Genomic DNA, 20,567 nt, shown 5'->3' with positions numbered 1-20,567 from the left:
CAAACATTTATGTCTTGTCATTTTGTAGATTATGGCTTGCAGCAAACAACCCAAAGTTCATTTTTTTAAAGAAATGTGGATGCTACACACGACCTATAGAAAAGGATGTTTAATACAGAAATATTCAATCACACAATCAGAAGGAATACAGAAAGTCAGTAAGCCACAAAAGGTCACTGCAAAAGAAGCTGACTCTTCAGAGTGATGTGTCAAACCATATTAATGGAAAGTTGAGTGTAAGGAAAAAGTCCATAAGCTAACAGGGGTAACTGTGGCCTTGAGGGTTGTCAAGCAAAACCTGTTGAAGATATGGACTGCAGCTGGAGTTAGTTCTTCAAGATACACCACACAAATGTTTCCAGGACATGAGTTATAACTGTGTTAATCTGCTCAACTAGATGCAGTGAGCAAGAGGCATCAGAAACATCTTACTGGGGTTAAAGGGAAAAAGAACTGGACGGTCGCTCAGTGGTCCAAGTCATCTTTTCAGATGAAGCTAAAGTTTGTATTTTATTTGGAAGTCAAGGTTCCAAAGTCTGAGGGAGAGTGGAGAGGCTAGTGTGAAGTTCTCCACAGTCAGTGATGATTTGAGGTGCCTTGTCATCTGCTGTTATTGGGGCATTGTGTGAAGTCCACAGCTATCTACCAGAAAATACTAGAGATCTTCATTCCTCCTTCTGCTGAGATGCTGATGTCATTGTCCAACTTGACTTGGCATTGATCCACTCTGCCATAAGTACCAATACCTGCTTCTGTATCTATATAAGAGTTTCACATTATGAATTGAATTACTTAAATAAAGGCACTTTTTGATGATGATCCAACTTACTGAGGCGTAACTGTATATGTTCAGAATCCATAGAAACTAAAACTCTCTGATTTTTGATTAAACTCACTCTGCGTTCAGTTGAGGTTACAGAGCCATATGCTGACTGATACTGATCGTCAGTCCCACTAAATTCACAGCTTCAACTTTTTGTGTTTGTCAGAATCCGGTGCCAACACAGAAGAACACCAGCATCATTCCACATAGAGAGACAGAGGGACGTACTGTGAGAAAGCGCGACCTGGAGGCTGTAGAGGCACAAAGCGACCTGCAGACACTGGTATTCACACAAAGATATGTTAATAGACCTTTCACATAACATAGCCAGTGTTTATTCAGTCACTTTCATTTCTGATGATATATTCTAAATACTTCATGAGAAAATGAAAACAAACTTTTCATTTTCTCTTATTCCAAGTTTCCTTAGCGTATCTATGATGCTGAATTATAATTTTCCTTTGTTTTTACCTTACTGTGTCTGCATGTTTAGGACTGCAGCACAGCTGAGTGTCTGCGGGTGAGATGTCAGGTCGGTCGTCTGGAGAGGACCAAGAACGCCATACTATTCATCTACTCCAGGCTGGATGTCAATAATTTCCTCAGGGTAAAACAACTTTTAAAGCTGCTTATCACGGTTAACATCACAATATAATCTAAATGTATGCTTTTTATCACTGCACTGTAATGTTTTGTTTTCAAAGTTAAATTGTCCCTTTTGCGATATGCTGCTTCATTTGCTTTATCTTGTTTCCCTTTTCCCCAGACTGAGAATCAGAATCGTTCCTATGTGGTTCGCTCTACAGCCTCATTTAGTGTCATTGAGATGCCGTATAAAAATCTGAAAACTGAGCTGCCTTCCAACTCTACCACTGTGAGTTCCATATAAAGACACAGTCATCAGCATACAGTTTGACAGTACGCACATTTTCTGTGGTCAGGGTTAGGAGCAATGTTACTAGCTAATCTCACAATGTCGTATATAAAGTGTACAAACATATTTTACCCTTAATACAGTGTAAAATGTGATAGAATATAGGTTTTTATTATATTACTGAAAATCACAGCTCTTTTTGTGATGGAAACAATTAGTGGTTGAGTGACCCTTTCAGCATCAGCAGGTGCTGGACAGGGTAAAACGAATGATTCTGGAAACACGTTCTGGGTTGTGGTTTTACTTTAACTGTGATTATGTTCGAAGTTGAATTTCTAACCTTAAACTCTTAAAAGAACAGACAGAAGTTTAATCCCTGCTTTTGTTTCCAGGTCAGTATGTCAGTGACATGGGTGACTAACCCTTCTCAACCCGTTCCAGGCTGGGTGGTGGCACTGGCTGTACTCTCAGGACTGCTGCTGCTGGCTTTGCTCATCTTCATTATGTACAAGGTGAGACTGCTTTGAGGAAGGCTTTAAATAGTATATCGTATTTTCCGCACTATAAGGCGCATAGAATAGAAGCTACTGCAGTCAAACGTTTGACTGGGGTTGCGTTATGCATCCACTAGATGGAGCTGTGCTAAAGAGAATGTCAACAAAACAGTCAGATAAGTCAGTCAGTCAAACTTTATTAATACACTACAAACCAGCGTTCTGATAACTCCATTCACTCTCATGGTAAGGTCTCCTCTACATAGAATTCTATTGAATAGAGCCAACCGCACGTTAGGAATGCATTGGAGTCTATGAAGTTGAAGTTGAAATCAAACGTTAGTTAAAACGTGAAAGGGAACTTTTCCCTGATTTAGTAAACACGTAAAAGAAACAGTTTGATGCACTAAATCAAACGTTAGTACATTCACAATATACAGGTCCTTCTCAAAATATTAGCATATTGTGATAAAGTTCATTATTTTCCATAATGTCATGATGAAAATTTAACATTCATATATTTTAGATTCATTGCACACTAACAGAAATATTTCAGGTCTTTTATTGTCTTAATACGGATGATTTTGGCATACAGCTCATGAAAACCCAAAATTCCTATCTCACAAAATTAGCATATTTCATCCGACCAATAAAAGAAAAGTGTTTTTAATACAAAAAACGTCAACCTTCAAATAATCATGTACAGTTATGCACTCAATACTTGGTCGGGAATCCTTTTGCAGAAATGACTGCTTCAATGCGGCGTGGCATGGAGGCAATCAGCCTGTGGCACTGCTGAGGTCTTATGGAGGCCCAGGATGCTTCGATGGCGGCCTTTAGCTCATCCAGAGTGTTGGGTCTTGAGTCTCTCAACGTTCTCTTCACAATATCCCACAGATTCTCTATGGGGTTCAGGTCAGGAGAGTTGGCAGGCCAATTGAGCACAGTGATACCATGGTCAGTAAACCATTTACCAGTGGTTTTGGCACTGTGAGCAGGTGCCAAGTCGTGCTGAAAAATGAAATCTTCATCTCCATAAAGCTTTTCAGCAGATGGAAGCATGAAGTGCTCCAAAATCTCCTGATAGCTAGCTGCATTGACCCTGCCCTTGATAAAACACAGTGGACCAACACCAGCAGCTGACAAGGCAACCCAGACCATCACTGACTGTGGGTACTTGACACTGGACTTCTGGCATTTTGGCATTTCCTTCTCCCCAGTCTTCCTCCAGACTCTGGCACCTTGATTTCCGAATGACATGCAGAATTTGCTTTTATCTGAAAAAAGTACTTTGGACCACTGAGCAACAGTCCAGTGCTGCTTCTCTGTAGCCCAGGTCAGGCGCTTCTGCCGCTGTTTCTGATTCAAAAGTGGCTTGACCTGGGGAATGCGGCACCTGTAGCCCATTTCCTGCACACGCCTGTGCACGGTGGCTCTGGATGTTTCTACTCCAGACTCAGTCCACTGCTTCCGCAGGTCCCCCAAGGTCTGGAATCGGCCCTTCTCCACCATCTTCCTCAGGGTCCGGTCACCTCTTCTCGTTGTGCAGCGTTTTCTGCCACACTTTTTCCTTCCCACAGACTTCCCATTGAGGTGCCTTGATACAGCACTCTGGGAACAGCCTATTTATACAGAAATTTCTTTCTGTGTCTTACCCTCTTGCTTGAGGGTGTCAAAAGTGGCCTTCTGGACAGCAGTCAGGTCGGCAGTCTTACCCATGATTGGGGTTTTGAGTGATGAACCAGGCTGGGAGTTTTAAAGGCCTCAGGAATCTTTTGCAGGTGTTTAGAGTTAACTCGTTGATTCAGATGATTAGGTTCATAGCTCGTTTAGAGACCCTTTTAATGATATGCTAATTTTGTGAGATAGGAATTTTGGGTTTTCATGAGCTGTATGCCAAAATCATCCATATTAAGACAATAAAAGACCTGAAATATTTCAGTTAGTGTGCAATGAATCTAAAATATATGAATGTTAAATTTTCATCATGACATTATGGAAAATAATGAACTCTATCACAATATGCTAATATTTTGAGAAGGACCTGTAGTAACGTTAACTGTTGAATTCTCTCGCTGCTGCTCTATTCCCATGTTCGACTGCGTAGCTGACAGCCTTGAGTTTGAACTCAGCATCGTAAGCGTGTCTCTTGAAAGGTGCAATTTTGGGGTCGTTATACACACACAAGTGGTGTTGGACTAGGAGTAAGCACAGTACAGGTGTTTACCGCTATTACTTCGGCGACGCCCCTGACTACGGTAGCCGTAATGCTGCAAGCGGTGCGGCTTTGTAGTTTACCAGTCGTACTGAAACATTTTGACAGAGCGCCGTGTACAACCAGTATGGATCAACCAATTAACCAATTGATCCATATATAAGGCGCTCCAGATTACAAGGCGCACTGTCATTTCTTGAAAAAAATTAAAGGTTTTTAAGTGCGCCTTATAGTGCGGAAAATACGGTACATCTTAACAGCAATGCATGTAGTAGTATCCTTTATATAACCAGGAGAAACACTTTTCCAAGAGTGACCTGGCCAGGACAGCAGCATAAAACATACAAACAAACCAAAAACAAGACTGAATACACAAACATATTAACAATAGTTTAACAATTCATAATAATACCCTTGAGATATCGCATAGTTTTAAATATTTGGGCCGTTACAAGAGCAAATCTTCTATAAGTCTGTTGTGGAAAGTGTGATCTCTTCTGCCATCATCTGCTGGGGAAGCAGCATCAGAACCAGGGACTTAAAAAAGCTCAACAAGCTGATAAAAAAGGCTGGCTCTGTTCTGGGGACTCCTCTGGAGATCATTGTACAAAGAAGGATTCTTCATAAAATGAAGAACATCTTTGAGATCCCTGAGCATCCTCCTCATGAGTCTTCAGTCAGAGGCTTCTTCAGATCTGCTGTAAGACGGAGCACTACAGGAGATCCTTCCTGCCCACAGCCATCAGCATCTACAACGGCTCTTTGAGAAAACCTTCATAATGAGCTACAACATTTAATTTCCCTTCGGGATGAATAAAGGATTTTTTAATTTGAATTGAATATCATTATCTACATAAAGTCTGTGACTGAATCAGCCTTCAACTGTTAGTCAAAGAAAACAACTTGTTTATCCTTTCGTAACTTTATTCCGCTATGAGCATTCCTCCAGAACAACTCCGACACGGCTACCTCCAGTAGCTCCACCTTCACACCCTCCCCACAACCCCCCACAGTGCCCCTAGCGGATGAACATGTAATACGAACCAAACAAAGGATTAACACAACCATCTTAGACTACATTTAGTTTCCATGCTTCTCAACTCTGGAACCAATTCCCTGAGATTTGCAGAAACCTTTGGCTCCTTTAAATGAGGACTGCAAGCCACCGTACTGTTTACTGTGTCTCCCCAAAGTTCAAAAGTTATTTTATCAGTTCAGTTTTATCATGCCTGGATTTTCTATGCTTGAAATTAGTATTTTATTGTTTGTTTTTGGGTGTGATGCTTATTATTTAACCTTTTTTCTTGTCTTTAGCTCTGCTCCATTATTTTTCTTTCCTGTAGGCACAGTTGCCTTGCGTATGAATCGTGCTAATACACAAACGAACTTGCTTTGCCTTATCTTATGCGTTTTGTTTTGTTAGTGTAGCAAGGTGTGAACGTTTCCCTTTAAAAAAGCTCATTATTTATTTTTCTTCTTTTCCTTCTCAGTTGGGTTTCTTTAAAAGAGTACGTCCCCCACAGGAGGACTGCACCGAGAAGGAGCAGCTTCAGCCGGAGGAAAACGGGAACACTGATGCTTAGAGGCCAAGATGTAAGATAGAGAGAGAAAGTTAAGGAGAGCAGAAATCAGGGTAAACCAGCCTCAGAGAGAATCACTGTAATGACTGTTTGGACGGAAGATAACGGTACTTGATTGGCTTTTACCATGTTTTTTGTTTTCTGTTTTTTTTTTTTTTTTTTTTTATCATGTTGCATTTGTGCCAAAAGAAAAGCTGGAAAACACTGGTCACAGATGAAATCCTCAACGCTCAAATTACTAGTTTTAAAGTTGGTTAGTAAAGGATCATTTCGTCTCTGCATCGATGTGTACACGTCATGTCCACAACACTGAAGCACTTATTTAATTACTTAGAATCAGAATTTGTCATGGTTTAGTTCCCACTACATCCCAGTGGTCCTTTAACATTTAAACTAACATTTATGAAAGAGTCCCGACTTGCAGAGGAAGCAGCACTGAGGTGTTGTGTTGTCCAGAGGTGTTTGGAGCAGAGCACATTGGGTTTGGCCTTTCAACAGATTTGCACATTTCTTCTTTTTTTCTGTTTGGTCGTAACATTGAACGGTTAATGAGCTGTTTGAGCTTGTGGGTCTTAAAGTCCAGAACTGCTGATACATAAAATAAATGTGTGATCTTTCTGGGTTAGTAATCTATGTGAGTTTAGTTTTAACTGGGTATTTTTGCAAAGCCAAGAAACAGTGGTCAGGGAAAAACAGTGGGAAGGAGTGTAAAAGTAGAACCAGTAAAAATAACGCTGGGTACATGAGTGCCAGCAGAAACCTCATTGTTCTGCTGGAATCATTTGATTAATTAGGAACAACAACGGCCATAAAACAGCTATATGAATTGGAAAAAAGGGGGTATCTACTTTCAGATGCTCAAATATTTTTGGATAAAGATGGATTATTTGTTCTGATATGAGATGATCGGAGTATCGCAGTAATATATTTCCTCTGTGTTTTCTTTCCTGCTTTCTGTGTATGTATGGTAACAGACTGGAACTCCATATGTTACAAGTTCTGCTTTGGGTGAAGAGTTTGCAGGGTTTTCTTGTGTGTGTAAATGCATTTTGTACAAGACAGTAGTGGTGTTTACAATAGTGAGTCCAGCTCTTTTTAGCACAATCAAGAAACGGTTTTTATTGCAGTTCATAAAAGCTTTTCCATGACATGTAAAACTGAACGTTGGTCAAACGCTGGACCTGAGGAGCCTAGTTTCAGTTTATGTTTGGGAGACAACCTGACCCCTTGAGAACAATATATGTAACTACACAAGAACTGCTTAGTACTTCATTCATTTTGTGAAAAATATGTTCCAGAACAGCAGATAATGAAAATCTACCCACTGACAAACCTGTCAATGAAATGATGTAATGTCATGACATAAGAAACGTTGACATCTGCCACCTTAAAGAAGGGATGCACAATATGGACTTAAAAGTTGTAGTTTGTTTAGATGAAGATGTTTTGTAGGGAAAAAAGTTAAAATATAATAATCCAAATTTGTTATTGCATGAAGTCAGAACTTTTTAAACAAAAAACAAACAAACTCTAAAGTAAAAGATATAAAAATTTGAGGCTAATTCACTACATTTACATTCAGTAGCACACCTGTGCTTCTAAACAATTCAAAAATAATAGCATTCAACTTATTTATGGCATTTATTGATACTCCCATGGAACCAACAGTGGGAAAATAGCCTGAACAACAAAATCAATAATCCGAACTATATTATCAGGTTTGGGACTTTTCATACATCCTCGATTAGAGTTTGATAAATATTCCTCTATGGCTTTTATAGCTGTTAGTAAATCTTTGTTCATAAAAGTCAGCTGTTGCTAACTAGAGCAACCACAGCAACCATACCTAAGGGGTGGGGCTTAATCAGGGGTCAGTTGTTGCTTTCCTGCCATTTCCTGCACTGAGGCCTCTGTCTTTTTTTTCTCAGATTTCAAACTGGTGACTGGCAGCTTCATTAGAAACAAAATAAGAAAATCAGCTGGTTGCTATTTTATGTTTAATGGGTTTGATTTTACATGTATATGGGTGTAATATATTGAAAAGAAAAAGAATAAAAAAGAGCTATTTGCCCATATTGGGTTTGCATATTTTGAAAACTTCATTTCAACAGCAGACAGTGGGCATGCATTAACGCATTCAGAACAATGAAAGTTAGCCAGTTTATATTTTCCCACAGGTTGGATTTCTATTTATGATAAAACATGAACATATAAGATGTTTACCCATACAGCCCCTATCATAGCTGTGCAGGCCATTGTATGAAAACCCTCCCAGGTTTTTTCTGCAGATGGTGTAGATGGGATCAATCATCCTTCTAAACATAACTTTTCAGTTGCAAAATTGGTCAAATCCAGTTTTATTACTGCTTAATTTTTCTCACTGATCTTATTTTCTGGCTAACTTCTTAGCTCAGAGGAGTTGTGGTCAGGTTTTAAAGGCTATGTCTGCTAACAGCAGTCTCTAATAAACCAAATCCCTGCAAAACCTTTACAACTTTCATTAAATCCACAAGTAAAACAAGAGCACTCTGAAGAGTTGGAACAGCTGTACATTTAAAGTTAGTGACTCTTCAATGGGCTAAAACGATTACACAAGCCTGGTCAGACTGTTTACAGCTGTAATGCAGAACTGTAGCTAACCAGACACTCATCAGCATGAACGTCACATTAATGTAGGTCTTTTTTTAACTGCTCTGTTTTCAGGATGGACTAATAATAAATCACAACTTTTTCTAAACACAATAACTGGGTGCATGAGTTGGAATTGATTCAAGATTTACTCTCATCCACACAGGGTCAAAATTATACATACAGGCTACACCGTATACACTTTCGCTAATATTTGGTTAAATGTTCCTTAACGCATTTCACCTTGACCACATGGTTTTTGACCATTTTTAAAACTCAGAATCAGTAAAGTTAATTAAAGTTGGTTGGTTTTCTGACACCTGCCTTTTTAGCAGTTTTAAACAGCCAGTCCAGAAGCTCAATGTTATCCTGTTCCGTCCATTACAAAGGAAAGTTTTGATCAGTGTCTGGGATCTTTGTCCTGTGGGATAACCAAGTCTAAACTGATTAGCTGTTGATTTGGAGTGACTTTGAAGACTGGAGATTGTCCTGTCTTCATTATTCCCACCACTTTCTGCAGTGCACAAATACCACTGGCAGTGAAACAGATCTTCATCATGATGTTGCCACCACCATGCTTGACAGCTGGTTCTGTACTCTTAGGGTTGAAAACCTCCTCAAATTCCAAAAATATGAATTACTCATTTTGGCTAAATAAGCAATTCTTTGTCTCACCTTCAAAAAGACGTTTTTTTCTCAAGGCATTTGGCCTATGTTGGCAGCCAATGTCAGTCATGTTAAAATGTATCCATTTTGGAGCAGGCGCTTTTTGGTCAGCCCCTTCAGTCCATATTTCTTTCTGGGGGTGTAACAGTTTGGTTTGCCAACAAGCAATGATTCAAGCACCTTAAATCTGGTTGTGGGATGGATAAAAGCAGGTGAACGTTAAACTAAGTCGACCCAACATAAACTCTAATAAAATAATTTGTGAACAATTTTTAAAATGTTAAATATTTAAAGGATCTGTGTTTCATCTTGAATAATCCAGGCCAGAATTTGTCTGAGTGTTCCAGATTTAAACAAATTTTAAAGTCTGTCCAGATACCAAAGAACTGGGAAGTAGCCTTTACCAGACTGCTGAATTGTAAGTCAGCTTTAGCACTTAGGATACTCAGGATATTTGGGGAATTAAACGTATAACAAAACCCATTAGGTAAACCTTTTTACACCGATATCCATAATGTCATTAAAAACTTAAGACAAAGGGTGGGAAATTGGAATAGTGTGGAATTTTTGAATTGGAAAAATGGTAGGAACCCTATGCTAATGAGAGAAAATCCTCCCAGAATTCAAACTTGTATAGTCATTCCATCCTGGATAAAAGATTTGTTTAAAACCGTTAAAAACCCAGAATCATCATGCCCATAAGGAGTCTGGGACGTTCTGACCAGAACTGCAGAGAAACTGTTGCTGTTTTATAGGTGAAAAAGTCACAAACGTGACGATTAGATTGGTCTGTAGGGCTGTTGATGAAATCTTTTCATTTATTCACAATATCTTCTTAAGTCTTCAAGAATTACCATGAGCACCTATCACTTCACATTACATAGACTTTCTAGGATGAAAATAACTGTCTAGACTTAAGTGTGGCTAAATCTGTACAGTTAATGCATTTCAACACATTTCAAACTGGTTTAAATCAACTCATTTTGGTAATGATAGCAAAGCCGAGTGGTTCTGGTATGAGCGCTGATCTTGGGTCAGTGATATGTTGAAGCTTAACACGGTAGCTTTACCGCACTGCTAAAACTTTATTTTAAGAACTGTGTTTCTATGTATATGAGCTGGAGTTAAATCAGTTCACACTCTGGTCAGTTTGCAACACCTGCAACGCTGCCAATCACTTGTACATTCTCATAGTCTGTAGTTTTGACATTCCAACACGAACACATCAAGATTTCCATGAAAACCTAAAAGCAAAATCAGAACTTGTGAACTGACTGATTGTAGTGATTCGACTCCAGTCCTGCAGCCATGTGTGTGATTCTTTTTATATTTAATACCACTCTGTTTTCCTCTCCGCTATGAGTAAATGTTGACTATTTTTGATGTATGTATTCTTACCCTTAGAGAGTAAAAATTAACAATTTCTAAAAAAAAAAAAAAAAATGATTTCACTTGAAATAAACTGATTTGTTCACATTTTGTTCTGATGTTATTTCGGATGTCCAACAATCTAGAAGTTTTCTGATCTCTGGATGGAAACCTTTAAAATAATTACTGCAGAAAGAAATCTGAAACTAAAGGTCTGGTCTGATAAGTAAGGTCTATTAATGTAAGGCATGACAATCTTCCTATGCTGTAGGTATTCATATTAAGACACACTTTGGTTGTTTTGCCTTAGATTTTTATTTTGTTTGGTTACATCTGTCACAACATCCTGCTTCTCTTCAGCTTCTCATTGTGCGTCTGTCAGCAGGAAGCTGAGGTCGCTCCCTGGATCGTACTCCACTGAAGGCTTCCCACTGAAACACCAAAGCAGCAGAGTCAGAGCAGGCGTCCATGTTACAGACTGAAGGGGTCACAGTGTAAGACTCGTCTCACGGGATCCTAAATGAGCTCAAACAACCACAATCTGCAGACCTGGCCACAACAGAATATTACATAGATCAAACATCATTTTCCAAAAAGTTCCAATACATGCGAAAAAGAAATCTTTTTTTTTCTCGTATAGTTCTTAAAGAGAACTATACGAGAAAAAAAGATATAAAAAGAAGAAAATATTTCACTTGCCTCCCTGCAATGTTTGGTTGTTAATTATTTATATTAGAAGCAAGTGTGACATCACACCTTTTGTGAGAGAGCAATTTCTGTAAAGCAGTTTAACTATTGTTTTACAGACGGAATGAACAAGGAGCAACCAATAACTGTTGTTAGTATCTTACATTAGCAGTTAGCATTGTAGCAGTCTCCATGTGTATTCCTAGAGAATGTAGATCCGAACCGTAACTCGGATATTTTAAAATTGCTGCATCAGAGAAGTTGAAAGGACCAAAGGATACATCTTTTCTATAATATGTTCAACCTTCGTGTCATCTGCTAGTGTCCTGCTCTCTGCAGACGTCTCACAATAATATGCCATAGAATACTGGTCAGTATTTACCCCACCATTATCCAAGCGGGGCGCCCCGCCCCACCAACAAGGTAGTAGTACGTTTTCACCGTTAATGTCATTCATTTATTTTGATCACGTCGCGATTTCTGTCCCTGCGTTGTCGCTACTCTACTTTCTATGGCCAAACTTGATAAAAGCTGGACAAAAATACTCATTCTCACACCTCGTACTCTGTGTCACCGACGCTGACACACTGAGTGGTGAAGACTCTCTCCGGACAGAGCGCACAGAAAAACATGCCGCTAAAACCCGGGTAGCAGCCAAGGATATCTGCGGTTTTTAAAAGGCTGAATTTTGTTTTGATGGCAGAACTTCCTCTCCTGCGAGCAGCAGCAGGTTGTTAATTTTCAATCTAGTAAAATAATATATTTCCATAAATATTGTTTTACTAAACTTGATAACTAAGTAACACAATTAAGCCAATTTCTCATAGATTTAGTTCTTATTCAAGATAATATTTCTTTAAATATTATTTTACTAAACAAAGGCAGCTAATTAAACACCATTAAGAACTAATCATCCAGAAGGTTGGTTTTATTCAGCAGATCATTATTTAAAACATTATTTTAATAAAATAATATTTTATCTGATCTTGCATTGTGAATGGTTGTCTAAACGTTTGCTGATTATTTTCTAAATGAGTTCCAAGACTAACTTAACTTCATTTCCAGATTCTTCAAGATAATCCTTGGTTCTCAAACATAAACATTGCATGGTAATGTTGCATCACTCTTTTTGGTCATAATTTCCAATCATCTTTAATCAACTTGTTTATATTATACATAGCCCATTAGTCTTCCCTATTCTTTAATACTGCTTGGTAGTTTAGTTGGATTGTTTTAGCATAGTAAAAAGTTTGTTGATTGAAATATGTTGGACTTTGAGTTGACTTATTTTTGTTAATAAATTCTTGTATTTTAAGAAATTGTGTGAATTCATTCCATATATGTGCAGAGTTTATGCTGTTCAATAATGTCAGAGCTATTTTGTCCTAATACCATCGCCTTACTGGGCTGGTATTCACAGGACAACCCTTAACAGACCGAAATATTATTTAATAAAATATTAAAGTATTAATATTAAATAATATATTCAGATTCATAGTCACAACAACAGTAATGTAGTTGGCCTGTTGAATATATTCATAATTAACACATGGCAAAGGTAGAAGTACACAAAACAGCCCAAGTGTTTCATGCCCTGCCCCTGACAGCGGGTGTCGAGGGTGAAATAATCCCATAGATGAGCCAGAAGCTGATAAAAATGTAATAGAGACAGAAAAACAGAGAAAGAAGAAAGATGGAGAGACAGTTGAAGAAGAAAAAAGATATAGAAATGATATATAAATACAGTAGGAAGAAGATGAATAAAGAACATTTGGTTTGGCATTTAATTTGTTTTTTTCTTCAGGGATGATCTGTCAAATATGTAGACAGTTTAAACAGGCTGTGGTCAGAGGAAACTATGGGCCTGGCCATTAATTGATGTATGTATATTTATATACAGATATATATACTTATATCCCATTGACACCCCGCCCCCTTGTGACTGCCTCCTTTCAACCCCCCACCCATCCAGGACCAGAATCATTGGGGAAACACTGTCGCTACCATTTCAATAATAGTTTTTAAATCTCCGTGCTTCCTTTGACTTCTTTTTAAACACCTCACTGATACTGAGCCTGATAGCCCCTATTTTGGATTGTGCACTGATTAGAAGACCCGATGTTTGAGTTTCTGACCAGCCAGTCACGATATAAGTAAATAAATGCTGCTACTTGTATATTCTGTTAACATTATTTAGCCTCTTCCAATTACTTTTGAGAATTTTTATTGCAGCAAATTCTAGATTTGTTTAAATTTTCCTAAATACTTTTGGAATTTGGACAAAAAAATGTCTTTTCTTGGCATAGGTATACAAATAAACGTTTGTAAATTCATGAATAAAACTACAATTGAAAATTGAAGTTTAGTCTACCATATTGCTCATGTTAAAATGGGCTGGTTTACATTGAGTTTTAATTCACCTGATTTGATCAAAAGGAAATAGTTGGGGAAAATGTCAAGTTTTAGGTTTATAAAGGCTTGATTAGAATCTAGTTTATGCATCTTAAATGACTGAAAGATTGTGAGTACCTGGTGAAAAGTCGGGCCTTTGTAGTTCCCAACAGTGTGGCTTTTTTGCCCTCCACCAGCAGCATGGAGCCTTCCCTCAGTCCCTAAAAACAAAGCAAAAAACAGAAATAAACGACGGTCCGATAAAAGCAGGAGTTGGATCCTCTCCTCCTCATCTTCACTCACCAGAACACATGGAGTATTGGGTTCTTCGTGGTACTGGGTTATCCTCTGCTCCCTGGTCTCCTGCACAAGAACACCAACAGCTTCAAGACATACAACAAACCTCCGAGGACAATACTTTATGTAACTGTATCAAGGTAAAGCCTCACAGGCGGTACATAGATTTATTTCATGTTATTTTCTTGTCATTATGTTAAAGAATTAGTTCAGATATTTGATGGAAGAACTCACTAAAAGGTTTTGTACTTTTTTATATTTGACTTAATTAGTTTAAAAATGTAAGTTTAATGGTTCTTCTGTGAGCGCCAAGCCACTGTAGATCATGCTGATTGTCAATTCATGCAACAACGCGTAACGGCACACGTTTGAAAAGCCAATATTTACTGTTGTATAACCAATGTTGGCCACTAGGGGGAGCCATGGGTACAAGTATGAATGTGCCACTTGTTACATTTCTTTTAACTTTTTTGTATATTACTAGATGGCACAAGTTTTTCTCCAGGCTATGGGAGTGTGAAACTAAAACAAATAACTAGTAAATACAGCTGCAGTGATATTAACTTGTTTAGAAAAAAAAAGTACAAAAGTGCGACCATGCTTGCTTCTCTTCCATAAATCTCAAAAGTTGTCCTGTTGACAGATTCGCTCAGCTGAGCAGTGGATTTCTGCAGCTCCTCTAAAGCTACCACGGACACCATGGCGGCCTCTGTCAGTTTAGATGGGCGGCCGTGTTCTGTTAGGTTTGCAGTTGTGCCATACTCTTTCTATTTTCAGATGATGGATTGAACAGTGCTCCATTAGATGTTCAAAACTTGTTTTCTAATCTAATCCTGAAACTTCTTCACAATTTCCTCCCTGAGCTGTTTGCTGTCCTCCTTGGTCATGATGCCGATTTTTTATTAATGTTCTCTAACAAACCTCTGAAATCTTCATAGAACAGCTAGATGTATACTGAGACAAATTACTATTCCATCTCTTTCCATGGAGTCAGACTATGATTCACGTGAATTTGCTTTTATTCCATAGCTGCTTTTTACACATTTTGTCATGCAGTCTGTCTTCATTCATAAAATGAATGCAATTAATTGATTTGTACCTAAACTGTGAACGCATATTGGGCAGGGTGTGCTTTCAAAATGAGTAAAGCAGAGATTGGAGAACCAAGAGAATCTGGATTAAAAATCTAAAAATGGGGGATAAAATCCAACAAAAACCTGAAAAAGGACCTGAGCATCATTCAGTCAACCATCTATCTACTTATCAGCTGAATAATTCATAGGTCAGAGTTAGGTGATTGAACAAGCGGGGAGAAAAAAGAAACCATTGAAAGAATGAACAAATGTAGAACATTTATAAATGAAAGTAAATTTGCCTGAAATATTTATAGGAAGGTATTCATCAGTGATAAAACTAAATAAAGAGTAACTCAACATGAATACAATATTGTTTTTACCAATTCCAGAGGGAACACTGGCAGTGAAGGAACTCTGGATTAAACCTCCAAAGTGTCAGATGTTCCAATAGCAGACACACAGTTTGCTGACACTTATTTAATTTAATGCAGCTCTGCAGTTTTGCAGTTTCCTGTGTTGCATAACCTCAAACTATTCCATGTTTTCAGCATGCAGATGTTTTTTCTTTACCAGATGTCTGCGCATTCTTCACATTTAGAGAAGTCTCTTACTTTTTTTAAACCTAAACCCAACTGTAGCACTATAGGTTTCACAACTACAATTATGGGGCTTCATTCCCACCGTAAAGGGAATAAAATTGTGTGTTTGTCTCTCTTGCTACCCCCTTTCTCTGTTTCTTGTCAGGTACATGAAATGTAGGCTACTACCAATTTGTTAACTCCAGCTCTGATTGGATGGACAGTAATTAGAATGGTCCAATCAGAATTTTTGATTCTCCTATATAGGAAGCCTACCTACCTTGCTAGTTGCTCTGCTGATGACTGTTTAGCATATATATATATATATATATTTATATATATATATATATATATTTATATATATATATATATATATATATATATATATATATATATATATATATGTTGCAGCTATGGAGCGTTTCTGTTGCATGTTATGGTGGGACTTTGAGGACTAGCTAATACAATGAACATAAACCCCCCCCCTTATACAACATACCCTCTTATTTTACTACCCAGGGAGTGTGGTTTATGACTAGCAGCATTCACCATAATCAAACCCCTAAAGGGCAGAGTTTATTTTGGAATTCTCTTGCAGCCTTTTCCAAACCCTTCGGTGCTTTAAATATAAACAAAGTTGTTAAGCACCATCCTCAACATTTTGTTATCTGGATTAGATTCTGCTCAGCAACATATTTCTGAGATCAGACGGACTCTGCCACCATCCTTCTTGCCCAGCTTGTAACACAAGTTGGGGCTCCTCCGGGATCCACTTTACCTGCGTTACGGACAATTTTGATGCAAACATTTTGCTTAGGTGCCAACACTGCAAGAGATAGAAGTTAATTCATTCTGTAATGCCTCTGAAAGGATTGCAACAGTTAATCTAAATAGATGTGGGCTGTGCTACTGAGTGAAGCTTAATAGATAAGGAAGTCTAAACTGTGAATAACTGAGAGTCAATTTTATTTTCTTATAAGGTTGTGCCAGAAGCCCACAGGTATAAGTTCAGGAATCACGAGAGGTCTGGGGTCAAACATTTATCGAGTTTGCATGTGAGAAAGGGGTTCTTTTTGATAAGTGATGTTCTGCTAATGAAGTCAGTGCTAACCTTGAATCTCTTTGCCAATTAATCTTGTTCAGAGATTTTAAGAATCCATTATCAGACAAAATGGTGGTTTTCTTAAATGGACAAAGGGTTGTCTCACTGTCAAAAGCTGCCACATTAGCTGATGAGTTCATCTTGACATTTACGAATGGGTTTGCATCTATCTTTCATCCAAACAAGGTTTTAGTCACACATCATCAAAACCAGAGCTCTGTCAACCTGTAGGCAAAGTTGAACAACCACCATATCTTTTTCATGAGGTATGTGAGTGTTTCTGGCATTGGTTTACTTAAGGGTTTGCGGGAACCGGCAAACAGAACCTCTAATGAATTTCTTTCAACTATGGTTTTCTTCTTGATACCCTCCCATTAAGGCCAGATTTGTAGAGTGAAAGATTAATACTTGCCCTGTCAATGGATTATCCCTCCTGAGCTGTGGATCTCTGCAGCTCCTTCAGAGTTTTATATGTGCAATTGGTCTTTGGCCATAAGGCCATCAATTTTGCTTAAAATATGCAACAGAGATATTTTCATTAATAATTTTCAATGCAGTCACTTTTACTGCCATTCTGGGCTTCACCTACTTTGTCATGCTCTTTAATTAATATTATCCCTGATATTAATGAATAAACTGAAATGTACCATTTACTAATGAACTAACATCTAAAGGCTGTTGGTTGCACTGGATTTTATTTAGAGGTAACACCCTAAGGGAGGTTGAAAACAAATGCAGACAACGCTTTAACATTTTTTTTTTTGCAAAAAGCTTTTGAAAACCATGTATCGTTTTTCTTCCACTTCAGTTATTCACAATATATTAATGGGATTTTTAATGTCAGTCAGTCATTTTCTACCGCCTATTCCATAGTGGGTCGCGGGGGAGCTGGTGCCTATCTCCAGCAGTCTATGGGCGAGAGGCAGGGTACATTTAATGTATCACACAAAATCCCATTAATGTACATTGATGTTTGTGGTAGTAATGCATTCAACACAGACTGTCATCAGACTCACCCCCATGTGGTGGCTGTTGGGGTCGGAGTCCAGGTAGTGCGGGTTGATGTTGAAGGGGATGAGGCCGATGGCGGAGAAGGTTGGAGGAAAAACAATAGGCATGTCATTGGTGGTGCTTATACTGATGGTTGCCACATTGGTGCCGGCACTGGAGCCCATATACGGGACACCGTCCTAGAAGGAAGGAAGGTATGGAAGATAGGAAAAGGAATGTTGAGCCTTGATTGGCATTCTTATCAACAACAGGTACAGGAAGTGGCTGCATCTTGTTTCAAGACTGTTGAGCTCTATAAGATTTGGCTGTTGGTGCGTTCCACCTCCATTACTCTCTTCCTGATCTCCGTCACCACATTGTTGTCGTAAAGGCTCTTGAGCAGCCGAAAAGTGTTGCCTCCTCCTACAAGCAGATGTATCTGTTAGCGTCTCAATGGATGTGGTCAGTACAGTCATGGCCAAAGGCTTTAGCAGTAATATGTTGTTTCAAAACCATAAGTTGCAAAAATATCAAACTTGTGAGAATAGTGGGGAGTTTTGTCCTGCTGCTGAACTTCTCTCAATGTTTGTGCTGATGCACTCACACCTACCTGCTGAGAATGTTGAGCAATAAGTTCACTTCTCAAGATGAGAAGGTCCTACCAGATGCTGAACACTCTTAACCTCTCTCCTTGAAGTTCTTGGAGAGCCACAAAACTGTTCTTTCTGGTGCAGTATTCTTAGAACTGGTTTGCTAATTGGTGATGGTTGCAGACTTTTTTTCCCTGAAGGTAACTTGCTAACATCAAGATGTCTGTCTAATGTTATAGTAATCAGTCTGATAACTAGATCTATAAAATGATTTTATCTGGACTTTTCCACTGTGCTGATAATATAACCATAATAATATAGTTATATGATCAGGTCTCACCAATAAATATGCCTTCTGCCTTTTGGACTGCTTCCACAGGGTCTGCCACCTCATGGATGCCATCAACTTCATAACCTGCAGGGGCCACAAACAAGTCAGTGTTTCCAGCACACCGTGGCACTGTTGGAATGTATTCTCAGCTTTATTAAAGCAAATAAGAGAATGCTGGACATTGTCATGTGCATTGTTCACATTTAGAAAAGTCTCATTACCCCTTAACAACAGTTGTTGAATATTAGCATTACTGGCCACTGCCCTTAGACAAAGGTGGAACCCTACCTAAAGATTTGAACTTGTCCCTGGCAGTCTTTGTGTAGCCGTCTCTGTCATGGAGGGCATAGGGAACAAACAGCACTCTCTTCACATTCCTGAAAGAAATATCTGTAGAAACAGTCCGAATATATGATTGTTTACAGTCTGTCAGAGGCAGTTATTGCATTGATTGTGCCCTGAGAAGGCTCCTCCTCCTGACACTCCCTTTGATCTGCAGCAGTATTAAATGTGGGTGCCTATGATGCATTTGCTTTTTACTGGAAAGTCGGGCTCTCCAAGATCTATTAACGGCTGGTACAGCTCGTACTATGTAGCACCAACACATAAAGCGTATTCCACTATTTTCCAGCTTGCGTGTAGAACGCTCTCAACTCAGATGTGAAGTCATTACCAGCTCTGATGACCCAAACACAGCACTAGCAACAGAAACACCTCAGTGCATCAAGTTTTGTTTTTTCATTTCTCTTGGCGCCCCTCTGTGGTATGCCACCCAGGGCAGAAAGCCAAATCACCCATAACAAAAAAAAACACCTCTAAATCTGGAAGCCAATACAGTTATATCAGGCATGCTTTATTAGCTGAAGATTGATCCGTTTTATGACAAACTGGTTTATATCGATTTGTTTTCCTTAAATATTCTGAACTTTCATTTTCTACCTACATCCATGTTTCCTGTTGTCCAATTGGACATTTCCCTGTCTCTTATCACATATGGGTTTAATTGAGTATCCTCGGCTGTCTTCCCCAGGGTTTCTGCTCTCAGACCTACTTTCCAAAGAAGCTGGAGATGTGCTGCTGACAGTGGTCCAGGTATCCGCTGCCGTGCAGAGTGGAGTTGGACACCAGCAGGAGTCTCCTCTTCATGTCTCACAGAACGGCTGAGCTGGGTTGCAGGTAGAGTCCAAAAGTCCGACTCAGAGTCCGGTCGATTCTGCTGACTACGGCTCTCTGAAGAGCCAGAAACACCCTGGAAGAAACTGCTGTGACTTTCAACTGTCTGTCTCAGTGACGCTCACAGCCAGCTGCTGCTTGAAGGAACCCACGGAAACACACATCCGGTTTATCCTTCTTTTATTCGCCGTTTTACTTTAGCATGTCTCTTTAATAGAGGTTTGACACGCACTTTAACACAATAACTGTGCTTGTTTCGGTTTCTTTATTTATTTACCCCACGGGAAATCTTTGGCATATCTTTTCAAAATAAAACCAGTCCACACGTTCACAATAAAAGCCAACATTTTAGACTATCTCTGACGCTATGAAAGCATGTTCTGCTTTTCGTTGTCGTTTATAGAAAAGGTCTATGGTTATCCTCTTAAAAAATTCTTCTGTTTAGGTTTTTTTATTTTAAAATCCTATCAAATGTCTAGTTTACTTGTATTAAAGGAATAAAAACCCTTTTCTCATTTTTATGCTGATTGTTAGAGAGGCCAAGGTTTATACCCATACAAAACACAGGAAAAGTAAAGTATTTATTCTATTCCTCTTCTTTTAACACTTTTTATCTAACTCCTGAAAAAACATTTCTAAAAAGGTTTTTTTTTATCTTTGACTTTTCATAACATGTTTTAAATGACGTTTCTGCGACGTTCTTC

General features: G+C 38.7%; 2 protein-coding genes across 2 annotated transcripts in view; one reads left to right on the top strand and one right to left on the bottom strand.

Moving 5' to 3' along the window:
- Window positions 1–10,756, top strand: part of itgav (integrin, alpha V) — a 69,322-nt gene extending 58,566 nt beyond the window's left edge. The window contains exons 28-32 of the mRNA XM_047369589.1: window positions 990–1,106; window positions 1,317–1,430; window positions 1,590–1,697; window positions 2,090–2,209; window positions 5,897–10,756. Coding sequence (XP_047225545.1) covers window positions 990–1,106; window positions 1,317–1,430; window positions 1,590–1,697; window positions 2,090–2,209; window positions 5,897–5,989 — 552 coding nt within the window. The 3' untranslated portion in view covers window positions 5,990–10,756. The remainder of the gene's footprint in view (window positions 1–989; window positions 1,107–1,316; window positions 1,431–1,589; window positions 1,698–2,089; window positions 2,210–5,896) is intronic.
- Window positions 10,757–10,944: 188 nt separating this feature from the next.
- On the bottom strand, window positions 10,945–20,133 carry si:dkey-69o16.5 (Alpha-aspartyl dipeptidase-like). The gene is made up of 8 exons (XM_047369590.1): window positions 19,742–20,133; window positions 18,979–19,067; window positions 18,700–18,774; window positions 18,113–18,192; window positions 17,796–17,969; window positions 14,030–14,089; window positions 13,865–13,947; window positions 10,945–11,079 (listed from the first exon to the last, which is right to left on the bottom strand). Exons 1-8 carry the CDS (start codon window positions 19,834–19,836, stop codon window positions 11,013–11,015), a joined length of 723 nt encoding a protein of 240 aa, XP_047225546.1. The 5' UTR covers window positions 19,837–20,133; the 3' UTR covers window positions 10,945–11,012.
- Between the last annotated feature and the right edge of the window lie 434 nt (window positions 20,134–20,567).

The sequence above is a fragment of the Girardinichthys multiradiatus genome, chromosome 7 (assembly GCF_021462225.1).
Source record: "Girardinichthys multiradiatus isolate DD_20200921_A chromosome 7, DD_fGirMul_XY1, whole genome shotgun sequence".
Taxonomy (NCBI): Eukaryota; Metazoa; Chordata; class Actinopteri; order Cyprinodontiformes; family Goodeidae; genus Girardinichthys; species Girardinichthys multiradiatus.
The sequence above is the reverse complement of the archived record's forward strand: the minus strand, read 5'-3'. Positions and strand labels throughout refer to the sequence as shown.